General features: G+C 35.1%; 1 protein-coding gene across 7 annotated transcripts in view; it reads left to right on the forward strand.

Annotated features, from left to right (window-relative positions):
- FER (FER tyrosine kinase) overlaps positions 1-18,698 on the forward strand; it is a 478,023-nt gene that overhangs the window by 369,896 nt on the left and 89,429 nt on the right. For all 7 annotated transcript variants that reach the window (XM_060143370.1, XM_060143371.1, XM_060143367.1 and 4 more), the window contains one exon: positions 2,079-2,202. In XM_060143370.1, coding sequence (XP_059999353.1) covers positions 2,079-2,202 — 124 coding nt within the window. The remainder of the gene's footprint in view (positions 1-2,078; positions 2,203-18,698) is intronic.

Raw genomic sequence — 18,698 nt, forward strand, 5'->3', positions numbered from 1 at the left:
TTGTCTTCACAGGGTTTACAGGCTGGGCCGGGGATTGGGGGTATGAAGAGGATTATGTGAAAGACTAGTTTAAAAAGAGCAGGAGGCAGAAGGAAAAGTGCTGAATGAGAGCTAGTTTTGGAAAGAAATAATATTAGGATTCCGCAGAACACTGGGGTTATGTCATATGATGCTTTAATCAAATTGCAGAAAAGATTTTTTCATTTGAAAGTTATTCCGTAGCTTAGAAAAAATCTTACGTGGTTTCAAGACCAGAAGGGTGCACTTTTTCTAAACTAGGCCAATGTATATCTAACAAAATAACTAATATATGTGAATATTGGTCCAGGAAGTAACTTGAACTAAATATTGATTTCAAGTCCATTTTAATAGACATTTTTTGAACGTATTAAAGTTGAGAAATTAGTGGTAATTTTGCTGTTTACTATTGCATTTAGGTGTTTTTGTTTTTGTTTCAGAAAATTAAGTCAAGCTTGATAGAAGCTATTTCAGTAATGTTCATAGTAATAAATTTGATATTCTCTTTAAAAGAACAGGAAAAAAAGTAACTTATCTGACACCATTAAGATTATTTTTAAAGCATATAGCTTAGTGATTTTGCAAATAGTCCACCTAAATTTCTGTAATACTGATTTGTGAATAGCAGAAGAGATTAGAAAAAGAACTTTCTAAGGAGAGTTAGGCAGTTGTTTATTTTCTAGGTATTCTCATTAAAGAAAAAGCCATTAAGTCTTCATCTCTAGAGTTGTTCTATTTAAGGAGGCCTAGATCCCTGGTGAAGAGGATGAAAAACATCAGGAAATGACAATTAAAATGTTAATCCCTCTTGCGAAATTCTGGCTTAATATCGGAGGACCTAATAGAAAGAGAAAGTAGGGATGACTGTTTTTAGAGAACATTCATTCTAATATACTTTAACTTGGTTTTGTTTTGTTTTGTTTAATAATGCAATACATTACACTATACATTAACAAGGAAATTGTTTAATGCCATGCTGTTAGTGAATGCAGTCTAAGGCTACCCTATTTAACATGGTTGTCACTGGCCATATGTGGCTCCTGAGCTCTTGAAATTTTGAAATGTATCTAGTGCTTCTAAGAAACTGAATTTTGAATTTCATTTAATTTTAATTGATTTAAATTTTAAAATTTAATTTCCAGTAACATGATTCAATTATTAGAAAAGGTTAAGTATGTTTGGAACAACCTAGGTATGTGAATCTACTTTTTTAACTGTAAATTTGATGAAATCTAAATACAGATCGAATACTTCAGATGGAAATTTGCATCTAAATTGAGATGTCCCATACATGTAAAATACACAACATATTTTAAAGACTTAGGATGATAAAATGTAAAATATGTCCACAATAGTTTTGTAATGATGCATGTTGATTTAATAATATTTTATATATATTGGGCTAAAGAAAAAACATACTATTTCAGCCACTTTCAACTTTTTATTGTTGTTACTTTTTAAAATGTGGCTACCGGTATACTTAAAATTACTATATGGCTTGCATTACATTTTTTTTGGACCATGCTGTTTTATGGAGTTTCTCTAAGTCATCACTGGAATTCATTTGATGCACAAAAATGCAATCTGACTCAGCAACTAAATCATATCAAAATCATAGTTTTCTTTTTTTTTTTCCTGTCTGACTCTACTATTAGTGATGGTGTTGTTAATCATTTACTCTTTTAACTCATAATAATTGTAATCTTTTATTTGGTATTAGAGAAAATAAGATTTCTTAGAACATTTTATCCAGGCAAATTGGTGAGAAATTGTGACAGAGGAAAGTCTGTCTTTGTATGACTTTGGATATTATTATGTGTTGGGTAATATACAGTGTGAAGCACTTAAAGTACTTAAACTGCATCTAAGAAAATTCATGGTGTCTGCTTTCTAATAAGATGTGTTCTTTTCATATTTTCTTTTATCCTCACCTTAAATGAAATGGGCAAAAAGTATGGTTAAATGTGTAATGCTTTTTGTTCTGTCAGGTATCTCTAATAGGTGATAAATATGACTTTCATCATGATCTTATCTCATTGTTCATCTGTCAATTCTTCTAGGAGGTGATTTCCTCTCCTTTCTGAGAAAGAAGAAGGATGAAATAAAACTCAAACAATTAGTGAAATTTTCATTAGATGCTGCTTCTGGTATGGCCTATCTTGAGAGTAAAAACTGTATACACAGGTAAGGAGAATATTTTTTAAACATTTTCCAGTTTTATTAATAGGGTATTAGAAAACTGATATCCTTGCTATCATAAAGCAGTGAATTTCTTTCACAAAACGTATTTTCTTGTTGGTTTTCATATTTTGTGTGAAAGCATTCTTTGACAGTTGCTTACTTAGTTTACAGAAACACTTGTTTTCTATCTTCCTGGGGTAAGTATACCTCATTAGACAATGACTTACTAATTAAAATTTGTTTTATTATAATCATGAATAGCATAGTGATAAGATATACCACAAGTTAGTCATATAAGCAGCTACAAACTTATAGCCAAATAAGATTGTTTCATGTGTTACTTATTCTCCTTTTTCAAAGAAATTACTTATAAAGTTACAGAAAATCCTACTAGTAAAACAATTCATGACAGTGTATTTGGCCAAGGATAAAAGATTTGAGCACACTAGTTATTTCAAAGGAGATTTTAGCAAACTTTCTCTAATTATATCAAGACCATCAACTTGGTTTTAATGCTTTATAGATTGTGGTTTTAGCTGCTTGTAGCTGAAAGTAATCTTTTTTTGCTAAGTGTGAATACAAATTAAGATCTCTTGCAGAATTCATGTCAGATCCTAAATATGGCTAAGTGTATATAAGCAAAATAAAGTGGGGGATTTGGTGTAGTTTTTATTTGCTTGAAACAGCACATGATACTGTTTAATGTGGGGAGGGTTCATTGTCAGATTGAACCATTGTGAACTTTAAGCTGGTTGGTTATTGAGGTATATTTTTCTCTCATGTGCTTCATTATGCAGCGTTTGACTTCATATTCTTGTGAGGTTGTACAACATAGAATTGCAGCAGAACAAAGTTATATGCACCTTAAATACACATTTATTTGATCTCAGTGAATACTTTTTACTTAATTCTCCCCAAAAAATTTTGCTTAGTGTTCAGTTTTATTCTGAAACTAAAATTATGGCTTATGTTTCAAATATAGTTCAACAGTCACATGTGTTTTAAAATACATTTCAATAGGGATACTATTTTTCTGGAAATTAAAACAACTAAAATTAAGCTACTATCATATTCCTGTTTTACTTTCTATGAATATAGACTGTATTTACTTTCAATGATTGTAGATCAGATCACATTGTAATGTATATTTGTGAAGACTAAGACAATTGATTTTGGACAAGAATTGCATTATCACTAATTTCATTACTTCATGTTAAAAGTAACAATTAAGGATTTTGCCCTTTATTTAGAGAAAACCTATAATTTTGATTGCTCAGGTGTTAAAGCTACTTTGGGTATCACATTCTCTACTGCAGTTTTTATCGTGTTTCAGATTTGTTTTTTAACTCAGACTATTTATAGCTTTAAGCCATAATAAATACACATTCTTGAAACTGTTTTAATGTCAGTTACCAGTAGCAGTCTTTAATTTCTGGTGTGTTGTGGTTGAGGGAACTGTTGTTTCAATTTCTTGCTGCCTTTAGTGATTGCTTTTCTTGCAAATGGATGATTGTATTTTTTTAAGTGCCTCTATCATGAGAATTGAAACCATTCTAAATTGCCGATGGCAGTTAGCTTTTAAAAATTTATCCCACTTACAGAATCATAACATTATCTGCTGTAATTTTATCTTCCCATTTTGGTTTTTAAGAATTTTCATGCATTTCCAAATTTTTGAAAGTCAACCCGCGCTTGACCACATATCCTATAAGATTGTACATAGTCCTGTACTATTTGCCTGGGGGTAAGGTTTCTGATTGAACATCTTGAACAATGTTGGTGAGAGCAGGTTTGACAAATAGGTTTCAGTGCCGACTTTCAGTGATGGGTAGTGGCTGTCTGTGTTGTGCATTGAGAAGGATTCCAGGATCAGTGACAAAGAGTCCAGTGATCGATTAGTCACATCTGTCAGGGTGCTGACAGGCATTAACACAAAAACTCCAAATTTGTCATCTGTCACATAGAATATTTTCTTTTTGTCTTTATTTTCATAAATACATTTTTGATACAATTTTCCTTACTAGCTACATTATAACAACAATATAATATTTTTCTATAATCACTTCCACTGATACCTTCTAAACTATTTGCTATTCTTATTTCTCTTGCTAATCATGATTACAGGATGAATTTTATGATACCTCTAGCCAGTGATCTTTTGTTCCTCTTCAAACTTAACATAAATGTTCTTTTGGATGAATTCAATTTTTTTCTCTTCCTTTTTGGTACCTCACCAATACAGGACTCTATATTGAGAAAGTAAATCATTCTTTGTGTTGAATTTTTTATGGAAGTGACTTGTGCTACAGAACTGTGTTCCTCTGTGTCATTCTGTGGAACTATTTCTGTGGTAGCAGTAGTAATTGCAGTGGAGTTTTAATTGGTTTATATTTACTAGATATACTCAAGACATGTTATATGTTTTTTTCTCCTAAGAAATATCATATATATATTTATGTAGCATAAATATAACATAAATATATAAATACTATATATGTATATAGTATACACTGCAGTGAAAAGTATTTTTCCTCATTGGAAGAATTTCTAGTAAGGTATTTCAAAATTTAATTAAAGTTTCTAAAACGTGATTAAAAGTTCCCTTTCATTTTTCAAGTAATGAAGAAAGGCCCCCAAGCTCCATTCTTGACATCCCAAAATATATGTATGTCTATGAATTCTAAAGTCTTTGTCCTACAAATCAAAGCAAAAAAATTTAAATATGCTTTAAATTTTATATGAACTTATACATTTTATCCTGTTCACTGATTAGAGGTCACTGGAATTCAGAACTTGAAAATATTTCTAATTGCATCTCCCCAGAATATCATCTTAACTTTTGGGGGACGCATTCTCTTTCTTTAGCTTTGTTGTATTGTTTTGATTACTATGAGAAGAGCAGAGCAATGTTTCATTATAGGTAAACAAGTATGACAGCTATAAAATGGAAACAAATAATTGCATAAAGAAATGGCATGCTGTTTTGGAAAGCGTTCTTGTTGTAATTTCCATTTCACTTCCAGGAGTGTTCTCTTGATACACTAAGTTTCTAATTGAAACTATTTCTGCTTATAGTTTGAGAGTGTTGGATATTTTGTGTTTCAGTTTAGTTGTAATCAACCCTGTTTTCTTTATAATTATTCTATAAGCCAATGTGAAATTTTCTTTCCTACTTGTACTTCATACAAATATTTGAAGTACACTGATAAACTTTGCAGGGGTGTGTTTACTTACAGTGCCGTGTTATTAGATTGCTAGTTGTCACTCTGGAAAAAGTATTAAACCTGATGATTCTTGATGTTAAGTGGATTGAGGTTTGACATTATATTAGATTTAAATGGTAATGGTGTTTATGGTTTTATTGCTGATGAGTTCTACTACAAGATTTATTTTTATTTGGGTTTATTTTTTAAAATTGGTTTTGTGCCATGTATTTTATTTGTCCATGGAAAGTAAAGGAAGGATAAACTCTTGATTGCCATGTATTTGAGTTAAAGACCATAATCTGTTGGGAGTCTTGGAAGCATTTCTGCATTTCATGATATTGTATGTCATTGTCAGTGCCAGAAAAGGTATCTAGGGAGAGATACTATAGAATATGATTTTTTTTTCTGTTTTAACTCTTGTACTGATTCCTCTTCATTTTTGATTACTCTACCACAGTGATGTTTTGTTATGGAGTAAGATTAATAACTCTACAAATGAAAATATATAAGACTGCAAATATTTTATTGTTTGCTAAATGTTTTGCTTATCCATTGAGAACAATGGTATTGCTGGCACTTCAAAAACATGAACATTAGCTTATTCTGTGCCGGGATGAGAGCAATATGAGAATCATGATCCCTGCCTTCAGATGGATGTAACAGAAAATAATAATAATGCAAAGAGATAATAAGTTTAGTGACAATGTATACAAGATACCATGGGAGCAATATCAAGAGGGTCTAATATGACCTGTCAGTCTGGGAGCTATGGTGGGGAGTAATCAGGGAAAGTTTTGCAGATGATACTGTTTGAGTGAGACTTGAGTGTATCATTGAATAGAAGGAGAAAGAATTTTCTAGCTGAAGCAAAGTTGAAAGCAAAGTTACGTTTTTCATGAGAAAGTATGACTATCATGGAACTACAAAGAGTATAATACTATCAAAATGGGAACGTTTTGGGCTGAGCCAGATAAACAGGGTCTTTCTTTCCAAGGGCTGTGTCTACCCTTTAATTTGGCTAAACTTGGGAATATCTAGCCATACATTCAGATAATTTTAAGACAGTTAAAAGTCTGTGGTTTTTAACTGGAAAAGGAAAGTAATTTGAACAAAATTTACAGAATCTTGAAAAATGTATAATCTTGTGAAAAGGTATAGGTATGGGACCAATTTTATTTTTAAGTTTCATTGGAAAAACAATTTAAGAAAGCTAAGATTGCCCAGAAAGGAACAATATTACATTTCACTTACATATGTTCCAGAAGATTATTTCAGCCAGTGATTTCTGATAAGGTTTAAGCATGTGTACTTTTTAAGATAAATGTAAAATGTAACTTCTGTCTTATTTTTGTTGTTTGTGATTTCATATTTCATGAAGCTAAAGATTTGGTATGATATTGATCATTTACATTTTTCCCTTGAAAATGGAAACACTCTTGAGAGTTTATTTTTTAAATGCAACTGACTAGCATCTGAGTTCTTCCTAAACTTTGAATGTAGTAGAAAAGTATTCTTGTGCTTAATGTATCTGCATATTTTCTTCAGTGTTTTTGAACGCTTCATCTTTTCTGTGTCTTATGATCCTCCATATATTTAAAAAAGGGATCTTAAGATCAGTTTGCAGATTAAGTAATCGAGGCCGAGAAAGATTAAACGAAGGTCACCTAGAGAATTAGTGGCAGGGCCACTGTTAGGTCTTAGGTGTGCTGACTTCATTATGACACATTCCCATTCCAGTGTTTTGTTCTGTCTCAATCAAGTATTCATGAGCCTAACAGCTGACATTTATTGATTACTTACTGAGTACCAGGCATTATGCTAATTAAGTGCTTTTGATTCAATATATGAGAACTTAAACTTCAGGAGGGCAATAATTTTTACCTATATTGTTTACTTTTGGATTCCAAAAGCCTAAAACAGTGCCTGGCACTTAAAGGTGAATGAGTGAATCCTCAAGGCAACAGTGGGTACTATTGTTGGGCCTGTTGTAACATGAGGAGACTTATGGTTAGGGAGGTTGAGTATGTTGCCCAAGATCATATTAAAAGAAAGTGGCAGATCCAGGATGTGGATCCTGGCACTCTGGTTTGAGAGCCCCACTCTGAATCACTACACTGGACTCAGCTGCTTTCCATAAGAAATGCATCTTCTGACCAATTAGAAGATTCAGGGCAGAAGGCCAGCTGGTGTTTGGTGTGATGGCTCAGCTTATAATCAACATCTGGACTCTTTATGGTCATGAGTAAAAACAGAAGAGGATGCTGAAGCCTGTGAAATGTAATTTTAGAAAGACGTACCAAGGTCTTTTCTGTTGTTTTTTAATGAACAGTTGCTGAAATGCAGCAGTATTTTGTTATTGCTTCTCCATTTAATTAGAGCTTGAATTTTTTTTTCAGTTTTTGTACACTATTGTTTAGATACCCCCTTCTACTTTATCTGTTAATTAAAAACACAGGATTAGCATAGAAATGTGATAATCTCAAGTTAGTTGACTAAGCATTTATGACTGGTTTTCTTGTTCTAACATTTGATTATAATTTTGAATATATTAAGCTCTACTTTTAGCTTCTAAACCAATTTTGCTGCAGTACAAAGAGGACTGTAATTTTAAAAGTCTCAAAAATATATGGTCCTCCTCTAGTTTAACCTTTGTTTTTTTTCTAGAGCAGTTTGGTATTCACAGGAACACCTTTCTAAAAATTATTTATCCTGCTACGTTATTCAGTGTCAGAATTTCCTATCGCTAGTTTCATTCATTTTAATTAAAGGATTTTTTCCTAAAGTCACATCTATGTTTCCAGGAATGAAAAAGGAAGCCTTCTCTTATACTGGAATCAGTTAACACGTTGGGTTGAGTTAATGTACCAGAGTATCTAACTGCCTTCTTAGAAAACAAAAATGATGGATTTGGGGTAAAGGGTCAGAGAATGGATGAGTTTTGATTTATGGTTACTGGTAGGAAAGATGCAGCATATGTAGGATACTGTTCAGGAATTCAGCTCAGTCCAGTAAACGGAATGAAAGTCCTTGAGAGTGAAAAGAGAGGGGAAGAAGGGAACAGGAGTACATGAGCACTGTTTCATGGCTCAGTGAGGGCTAGCCTTGTCTTATGTTACATAGAAATGATAGAGGAAAATTAGCCTATACCTCATTCTCTATTATTTCTGACTTTTATTCACTTAATTACATTAAGTACATTTCTGGTTCAGAATGTCAAAAGTGATCTTTTACATTAAACAAACACAAATGGTTGGTTTACCATTTTCTCTTAGGGCCTATTTGATTACAAAAACAGAAATTGCTTAAGCTAATTTAAACAATAGGAAATTTATTAGAAGGAAATAGAGTTATCTCACAGAACTCAAAAGACAGGAAGCTCAGCCAGCTCTGGGAGTCATTATAATTAGGAACTGGGAAGCAGGAACCAAAGCAGCATCTCTTTCTGTTTACCCTCTGTGTTCACTTGGTCTTTCATTATTTCTTCTTGCTATGTTGCTACTTCATTTCCCTCTTGCTCTGAAGACTACATTCCTCTGCCCCGATGTGCAAAGGTCCCTCAAGTGACATTCGAGTCACAACCTTCCAAGCCCCTCATCTGCAGATAATTAATTACTCTTTGAGGTCTCATTTCAAATTCTTGGCAGAAAGAATTGATTGGCCCAGTTTATATTAGGTGTGTAGCCCTGTTTTAATCAATAACATGGCTAGACAAGGGAAACGTAAGCAGGATGACTGTTACATAGATTTACAGGAGCCGGTTACTGTGTGTGAGGGGATAATTCTCAGAGGATGGGACACATACTGAGCAGTCTCCCGAAAAGATGGCTACCACGCATTCATTGAATGATTCCTATTGGGCAAGCACATTCATTATCTTATTTAGTCTTCATATTTCTATGACCATTTATCTCTATTTCACACTAGAAAAAAATTGAACCATCAAAATAAGTAACTTGTCCAATGTCATACAGCTGGTGAATGGATGACCCAAGTCTAGATCAAGTGAATGACAAAGGCTGTGAAACTAAGCAAAACACTTAAACTATGTGTTAGATACACTTTTCAGTTTCTCCCCTTTTGTGAATATAAGCAGCCATGTGGACATCTCTTGTATGAAGCAAATCTTAAAACCATTTAATAAATGCTGATTTAGAGAAAGCCTCGTTGTAGAGATAAGAGAGTGCTTTACAAGTCTTAACTCCGTATTTTCCTGGGATGATTCATCCCCACCCAGTTCCTTGGTGAAGGGCTGGTGGGTTTACTCTTTCCTGCAGGTGGTCGTGCAGTCTCCTTGAATCCTAGCTCACACCACATCCATACGACAGACAGGAGATTAAGCCCAGAACCGTGGAGTTGGGTTCATGATTACCCCAGGCATTTGGGTAACCGTTGGTTGAATTCAGGTTCTAAAGTAAAACCTGATATATGCTAGAGTAGCTGCCTTTTCCTAATTAGTCTTGGTCAAATAGAAATTCTGGCTTCTGAGGAATCCATTAGAACACGGATGACATAGAAACAAGGTTAACCTTCTCGCTTGCTTTTTTTGTTTTTTTATGTTTGTTTCCTACTCTCTGGCCTCCGAGGCAGGATCAGAGCAATCAACATATGGAACTAGAGAACTCAAGCCTGAGCCATTTACTGAGCATTGACTCACCTCACTAATATTGAGAATTACTTGGGGTTTTGTCCAATTATCTTTAAATATGTTTTTGATTTGATGAAATTCAAAAGCACGATGAGAAGGCCTTTTCATTCCCAGGTTTCCCTTTTCAAGTGTCTCTGTGCCAGTCAGACTGTCTGCCTGTGCACTGCCAGCTCTAACAGCCTGGAAGCCCAGCATTTGCAGAGCCGTATAACAGCTTCAGCATAGTGGCTAAGCCCACAGATTTGACACTGGAATGCTCTGTGTTTGAATCCTGGCCCTGTAGCACATCAGCTGTGTGACTTTGGACCCCTTCCCTGCCCCCACCTCAGCATTCGCTGTAACCTTTACCCTGCTTCGTTTTTCATCAGTCCTTATCATGACCATTTATATCTACATATGCAACTATGTGTATATAAATATATGTATAACAGTGGTACATGTAGACATAGAAACCATAAAAAAGTACTGGTTTACTTTTTATTGTCGGCCTCAACTAGAATGTAAGCTCCATGAGGATACTGGCTTGATCTTGTTCATTCCTTGATACAGAGAACAGTTGCCAGTATCTAGTTTTGGTGCTCAGTAAAAGTTTGTTGAATGGATGAATGAATGAAGTTACCTACTATACTTTCATCTCTTCCAATATAAATTGAAGATAATAATACTCTTTCTGACACACTGATTTGGGTTAGACACTGCAAGGCTACTTGAGTAGGAAAGGGATATCTCCAAGCTCTCCAATAAGAAATATCCCTACAGCATTTCAAGAGGCTCACAATTTAGCAGGAAGAGACGACTCATGTCCATACCATTGTAAGATTACATTCAGTTGTCTACTTAGCCAAGGGTGCAGAAACTTTTCAGAAGATGGCCACGTAAAGCAAAAGCAAATACAGGATATCTCAGTTCACTTGACTGTGGTCCCCAGAGTTTCTAACGATTACGCTGTCTACATAGGATAGGGCCTTGTTGAATCTGAGACACTCATTTTCTTACTAATGGCTGTAATGTGGAGCTTATGACACTATTCACAGAGTACTTATACATCTGTGTGATTTTGTTTAATGTGATATTTTAAACATTGGGCTCTATTGGTTCTTGTTGCTGTCAACAAGTCCACATCCTCACCGTGAAGAAAAAACAAAATTAAAGCCTAGGAATCTCCAGGTGGTTCATCTGTATCTCCAGCCCGTTGCACCACAATTTGCTGCCTTACTCTCATTACCCTTTTAGCTATGTGTTTCCAGCCCTGAGTATGTTTGGGCCAGACACTCTTCTAGATACTATGGCTACAGCAGTATAGGGGAGGATAATAATTTTCCCTCTGCCCTTCTAGGTTCTTGACTGAGACTCCTGTAATGAAAAACAGATCAACAGGAGAAAAACAGAAGTTTAATAAGAAGTACACCTCCTGTATACATGGGAGATACCCAGGAAAACTGAGTAACTCCCTGAAATGGCCCAAGCCACCACCTTAAATCCCACATCCAGTTAAAGACAAAAGAAAGATGTTGGGGAAGAGGGGAGGCCAGTTATAGGGAGTTACCAGGAAAAGCACAGTAAACAAGGGTAAGGTTGTTATGCAGATTTAAGTTGGTGTTTTCTCCATTGATGAGTTTTTAAGAGATTTAGTCATCCCTCTCTTCCTGGTAGAGAGGGAGACACCCTTACAAATGGAAATTTCCCTTAAAAAGGGTAACTACTCAGTTTTCAGAGCTTCTCCTGTGTCTGCTCAAATAATCAGCTCAAAGTAATCCTTAAGCCTAAAAGGTGTATTTTGGGGCTGCAAATTCTGCTCCCCCTTCAGTGGCAAATAAACAAAACTCTGCCCTTACGGAGCTTACGAAAGAGAGTGGAAGCAGATAATAAATGCACTTAAAAAAGAATAAGCAAGTAAATATAAAATATTCCACATGGTGAGAAATGTTATAGAGAGTCACAAAATAGGATTAAAGGGAATGGGAAGGTAGGGGCAGGCACTGTTTTTTTGTTTGTTTTTTTTTTCTTTCTTAGTGATACGCAGGCCTCTCACTGTTGTGGCCTCTCCCGTTGCGGAGCACAGGCTCCGGACGCCCAGGCTCAGCGGCCATGGCTCACGGGCCCAGCCGCTCTGCGGCATGTGGGATCTTCCCGGACCGGGGCATGAACCCATGTCCCCTGCATCGGCAGGCAGACTCTCAACCACTGCGCCACCAGGGAAGCCCAAGGCACTGTTTTATATAAGGTGTAAGAGAAGACCCAGAAGAGAGAAAGGAGTGAGCCCTGTGAATATCAGTGAGAAAAACTTTAGCAACTTTGTAGCAAGTACAAAAAACCCTGAGATAGGCACCTGCCAGGTATGTCCAAAGAAGCCCAACAAGGGAGACAGAAAATGAGGTTAAACGGTTATGTGGTGGCCCGATCAGGAAGATCTTGTAAGTCATGGAAAGGGCTTTGCTTTTAGTCTTCATGAGGTGGGGGCCATTGAGGACTGACTTGATCTGTCCCAGGTTTTTTAAGGATTAGTTGGAATTCTTTTTTAAAAATAGACTCTAAGGGGGCAAGTGCAGAAACGAGAAGACCAGTTAGAGAGCTATTGCAGTAATCAAAGTGAGAGACCATGGGAGCTGGACCAGGAGGGTAGTGGTGGAGAGCATGAGAAGTTGTCGGTTCTGGGTGAATGTTGAAGGTAGAGCCATCAGGATTTGCTGCGATATTAGACATTATATGTAAGTGAAAGAAAGAGTGAAGGATAACTTCATATTTGCACAGATATCAAACAATGATCTTCCAGTATTACTTTCCTCATAAAGTCAGGTGACTGTAAGACACTCTCCAGTGTTCTGTTTTCTGTAATTCTAGTAATTCAAACATGACTGCTTCAAACTATAATGAGCCAAATAAAAGCATAACACGTAGTTTTCTTTTTACTGGGAGCCTACTAAATGCTGAGAACTGTGCTAGTGACAGAGTCAAGAGTAGACAGAGCGCCACTCCTTCTGGCATTCTCACTTTCCCACATTAATCTTATATTTCTTGTAATGGAAGAAAATAAAAGAAAGTAACCTCAAGATCTCATCTGCAATTTTTTGCATTTAATTGGACATATGTTTTCCAAATAAGATACAGATCTTTAAGAATGGTACCTTGCAAATAGTATCCTAGGTCACAGACCCATTGATTTAAAGAAATAAGTAAAATTAAATGTATACATAGTTTATAGAGGGTTATATTTTCCCCCGGGTCCCTGGTTTTATGACTTGTGTATGAAAATAATTATTATTTACCTAACCTAATAACTTGGTAATGTTGCTAGTTAATTTAAGTCTGATTAAGTCTGGTTCAAATCTGATTCTTGGAGGTTTAATGTCATCTGTAGAACTAAAGTGACACAAGAGAGAAGATGTCATTCACTTGCTATTTTGTTTACTAAACAAAGGCCATTTCCTTCTAATGTAAGGTTATATACTGTAAAATTAAATGGCCTCTATTATAATGAATATCAAAGTTTTATAAAATAGCTTAGAGACTTACTGTTTGTCGTCTGGTACACTTATTTATACTTCTTATGAATAGACATTTTTATTATTATAGAAAAGAAACACATCCCTATTTTGTGTTCTCAAATTGACCTTTTAATACTGAACATTTTTTATTGCACAGTTTGATTTGCTTCTTTGTGGGGAAGGAAATAGTGTAAATTTTCTGTGAACATTTTTCACTGGGTACTTTTCAAAAGGTAGGAGTGTGATAAATATCTAATATATGAATAAGTGGATAAATTAATGAATAAATGAAATAGGTCTTATCTGCTGTCCAAAGTACTAATTGAATGCCATTAGATGACTAAGAACTTTCTGGAAAAAATAATCCTAAACTGTTTCACCCCTAAATGTTATTCTTCCATTTTTATTTTTCACTGACTCATTTCTTTATATTGCATAAATGAAGAAGTAATTATGTGTGATGCAAACCAGTATGTGTTACACAAACAGACCAAAATTCTTTTTCTGTTGTGAGTCAGAATGAAGGTTTTAGGTTGCTCAGAGTATTTTTTTGATTGTGTGAATGTGATCATCCCAGAGTTTTAGTGAGACAATGTCAGTGCTCTTCTCCAGATATTGTCATCCTCCAAGAGTCACAGAAGGTGAATACTATCCTGTTTCAATCCCTTTTTCATCTAACAGTAGTTATTTTTTATATTGACCCTGTCCTATTGCAGACAATGATCAGGGCTTAAGAAAACAGCAGTAGTTTAAAACATGCCAGAAAGTATTAATATTTAACATGTAGTTTGAAATAATTGGGCAGCAAACATCAGATGTATTATTATGTATTAGAGAGCTCAATAGGCACATATTTCATTTAGCTTCTTTCTCCCTTACGTGCCCTCTGTCTCATTATTGTGTAAATAATGAGAGAATATGAATGGTATGGCTAGAATAGTGCAGAGGTACTTAGTTCCTTGCCTTTTAAGACAGTATATAATGAGTAACTTTAATTCTCAGTGAATAGTATTTCTCCCTTCACTCTTAAAATTCCCATTATACTTTTTTAAAATTAGGCATCTATTTACTTACATAAATTAATGAAGAAAAAAATTAAAATAATTATGTCTGCTATTTGAGATATTTTAAAACTCAAGGTAGGACATAACCATATGGCATGATATACAAATAATCTATAAACCTCTTTGGAATCAAATGAAAACATAAATGGTGTGTAATTTAAGAATTCACTCTTTTTTATCACATTGTGCCATATAAATATTAAGACTTTTTTAAAATATATATTAGTAAAGGAAAGAAAATTATAATTTTCATATCAAATTTATACTTAAATGCATATCCTAGTAGAAACAATTATTGAGATTTCTATATTTTTGCTTTTTGATATCATAAAAGCTTGCCTGGTAAAATTCCTCAATTTATTCATAATTTCTAAAGCCTCTCTATGTTCCACGGGTTAAATCAATGTAAAACCATGTATTGAATGCCTTCTTTGTAAAAGGCCCTGTTTAGTCATGCTCTCTACTCTCAAGGAAAATGAGAGAAGTGAAAGATATTTGATAATTTGTTAAAGAGTACATTGGGGGAAGGGAGTGGACAAGAAACAAGAATAGGATTTCCAAAGGCCTTTTATAGCAGGGATTTAAAAAATAGCATACAGCAGTCTAAACTGCAAGAGCCACCCAACAAATATTGGGGTAATTTATTGAATTTCTTTTACGTGACTGGCTGTATTAAAAATAAGCTTAATTCCCAAGGGATTTCTAAATTGACCTTTTACCATATTTAGCAGAATTTAAACATTTTACTTTTCCCTTCTAATTTTATTAAAGAATACTTTATCCACTTACTTTGTAAGCATCTGGGTATTGAAAAGCAGTCAAAGGGCAAGTGTTCCATAATGTTTGTTCAATTGAAGTCATCACATATTTACTTAAGTACTTTCTATGTGTCAAGCACATGGTTGGTGTTTGGAGTAATAAATTGAGCAAATCAGATGGGGTCTCTGTCCTTGAGGAGCTTAAAGTCTAGCGAAGGAGCCATACATTAACAGATATTCATACAAAGAATGCATTTTAAAGTGGGATATGGCCCCATCCTGAGGCTGTGGAAGGCATCTCTGAAGAAATGACATTTGAACCGAAAGTTAAGTAACTAAGGGAAGATGGAAGAGGAGAGAGGAAACAATCAACTGGGAGAGAGTGGCTTGGAGGTGGGAAGGAGAACGGCCTTTCAAAGCAATGAAAGGTAATCAGACTATGACTAGGTTAAATAGCGACTTGAGATGCGACCAGAGAGGTAGCAGGGGCCAGACCCCGTGAGGTGTAGGCCAGGTGCAGGAGGGTGGTCCTGACCCTGAGAGCAATGGAGACCATTGTAGGGATTTTGTTTGTTAAATTTTTATTGGAGTATAGTCGATTTACAATTTTGTGTTAATTTCTGCTGTACAGCAGTGTGAATCAGTTATACATATATCCACTCTTTTTTAGATTCTTTTCCCCTATAGGTCATTACAGAGTATTGAGAAGAGTTCCCTGTGCTATACAGTAGGTCTTTATTAGTTATCTATTTGTAGGAGAGATCACATTCATGTTCCATGCAGATTACTCTGGCTGCAGTGTGGAGACCAGACTAGAGGGAAGAGTGGATGCAGGGAAGGGAAGCTTTCAAGGAAGTCAGTATCAAGACATCTTCCATGTTTCTGGCATGTGCAGCTGGATGATAGGTCTCTAGACTCAGGAAATACTGGAAGACTAGCACAGTTTTTTGGTTTGTTCGGTTTTGGGGGTTTTCTTGTGGGGGGAGGAGATTGGGGGTGAAATGATGAGTTTATTTTGAGGCATGTTGAATCTGAAGTGCCTGTAAGATATTTGTGAAGACATTGAAAAGGCGGGTGAGTATTTAGAAGTAGAACTGAAGAGAAAGGTCTAACATGGAGATAAACAATGTGGAAATGATGAAAGCAAAGTGAATGAATAAATGGATGAGTGAATCAGTGAAACTTTGAATTAATCGTGAATCAGTGAAAGAAATATTTGAGGGTAAGAAAAGAACATGGAAAAATATATGTGATTTTTTAAAACCATTCATTCATTCATTCATTTAAAAACTATCAGTTCATTTTGCCCCTAGCTTTTTTAAATGAGGAGGGAATTTCAAAATTACTTTTAACTTTTCATGGTAGTACCCAATGTTTGTCATTTCTAGTACTGTTAATCTAGTTTGACAGTAAAATGGTTCTAGAATAACGTTTGTTTATTTAACTTATTTGCTTACTTAGGGATTCACTGATAGTTAACTGTTTCCTTTAAGATCTTAAATTATTTCATCCTTGATAACTTATAGTGCCACAAATAACAATGACAACTGGAAAATGAAGGAGAAAAATAATTTTCACTCTATTCAGAAATGTCCCTAATTCTGTACAATTAAACTATCAGTCAAAGAAATTTATAAAAACACCGTTCATAGAAAGAAACCTGTTTCCTTTGGAAGGTTTTCTTCTCTGGGAAGAAAACCAGGAGAGTAATGGGTTTTGCTTCTGGGGAGTCTTGCTATCTGGCCAATAGAACTCACTGTAACATGTGAAACAATGTAACAATGAAATACGTGGGCACAGAATACAGCTTTGTGTTATTCTCAAATGACTGGGATTTAACAGTGACAACACCGAAAGTGTCTCTTGTTGTTTTTTTCACATCTCAAGGCATGAATATCGGTCTACCTAAAATAAAGACATTTCCCTAGTTTTTCTATGATTTAAAAAAAACAAATTATCTTGAAAAAAGTGTATTATATCCAGATTTTCTCCCTTCCTCTGTTAAGAGAGTGTTAACAATACCTACTTTACAATCAGTGGCTATAAGGTTAAATTAAAATAAGAGATAAGAAAGCCTTTGAGAAAACTAAATGGCAATTCAAATGATACATAGTGTTAAATGACTGTCTAGTTACAGAGGAAGAGGGTGTTGTTCACCAAGGCATATTAGAACTAGATGAAAGAAAACAAAGATGGATGAAAAAATATATGGGTTAAATTTGTCAGTAAAAAAGGTTTGAATGAGGTAAAAGCAGCTGGTGATCATTCTTCTGTATTTACAGTGTGGTCTCTATGTAGCTACAGTAAAGGACGAAGATGTCAACCATAGTGGTCTGAAGTAAAATTTACAATTGGCAGCCAGTGCTAGCCATCTCCGTGGGCCTTCCCTGGGCTACTGCTCCAAACCGGCTACTGAAAGAGGTCACTGCCCAGAGCTATTTGACTGTATACACCTTTTCTCTTATTTTCCTCTTTCCATTTTCAAGGCTTTATTTATTTAGAAGAAAAACACTACAACATTGAAAAAGTTTTACCTGATGTATTTATGTCTGTTCTTTTCTTTATAAAAGATAGGAATTAGCCTTTTCCCCATCATCTTTATTAATGCCCTGTTTTTGAGCTGAGTTGAAACCATTTTATGAAATATTTTAATATTGCTTAAAAAGGAACATTTAATGCAGAAGGGCCACTGCAGTTTTCAGCAGTGCATGTTCTTCCTATTCATCATGTGGCCGTTTGTCTGTACCCTGCTGGGAAGAGCGGACAGGCAGTTTTCTGATCTGACATATCAGATATACTGCCTCTCCATAGCATGAAACATTCATATTTTCATAGATATCTGTTGCCATTTGATTCATCTTCCTGTCTTTCCTGAACCATCTGCCTGTCCAGCTGTCTTTCCCAATGCAAGAAAACATGGTCATGGTCTAGAATCCCCTAGATTTTGAGAAGAGATAAGAATAGATTTCTGTCACTGCTGAATCTAAAACCAGCCTGGTGGCACTGGAATGCAACGCTCATCTTCCACAATCGCTGTTAACAGTTGCAGAGTTAATAATGTGAGGGGGCTTGTTACATCATTGCTGGACTGCAAAGTGGTTTACTCTTGCCTGCCTGAGCTTGATTTGCTCTAGCATCTTCTGCCTGTGCACCTATGACTTGGACATATCAGGAGTCCTCAATTAAGCAGGAGGAAAGGATACACAAAAGGTGTGAATTTTATATATCTTTTTCTCATTTTCTTTAAGAAACAAGGGAAACTGGATATTTCAGGAAGCTTTTTATATTACAGGATGAGAAGGTCAGAGAACCACCACTTTCAAATAGTATCTGTTGAAGGA

Source organism: Lagenorhynchus albirostris, chromosome 3 (genome assembly GCF_949774975.1).
Source record: "Lagenorhynchus albirostris chromosome 3, mLagAlb1.1, whole genome shotgun sequence".
Lineage (NCBI taxonomy): Eukaryota > Metazoa > Chordata > Mammalia > Artiodactyla > Delphinidae > Lagenorhynchus > Lagenorhynchus albirostris.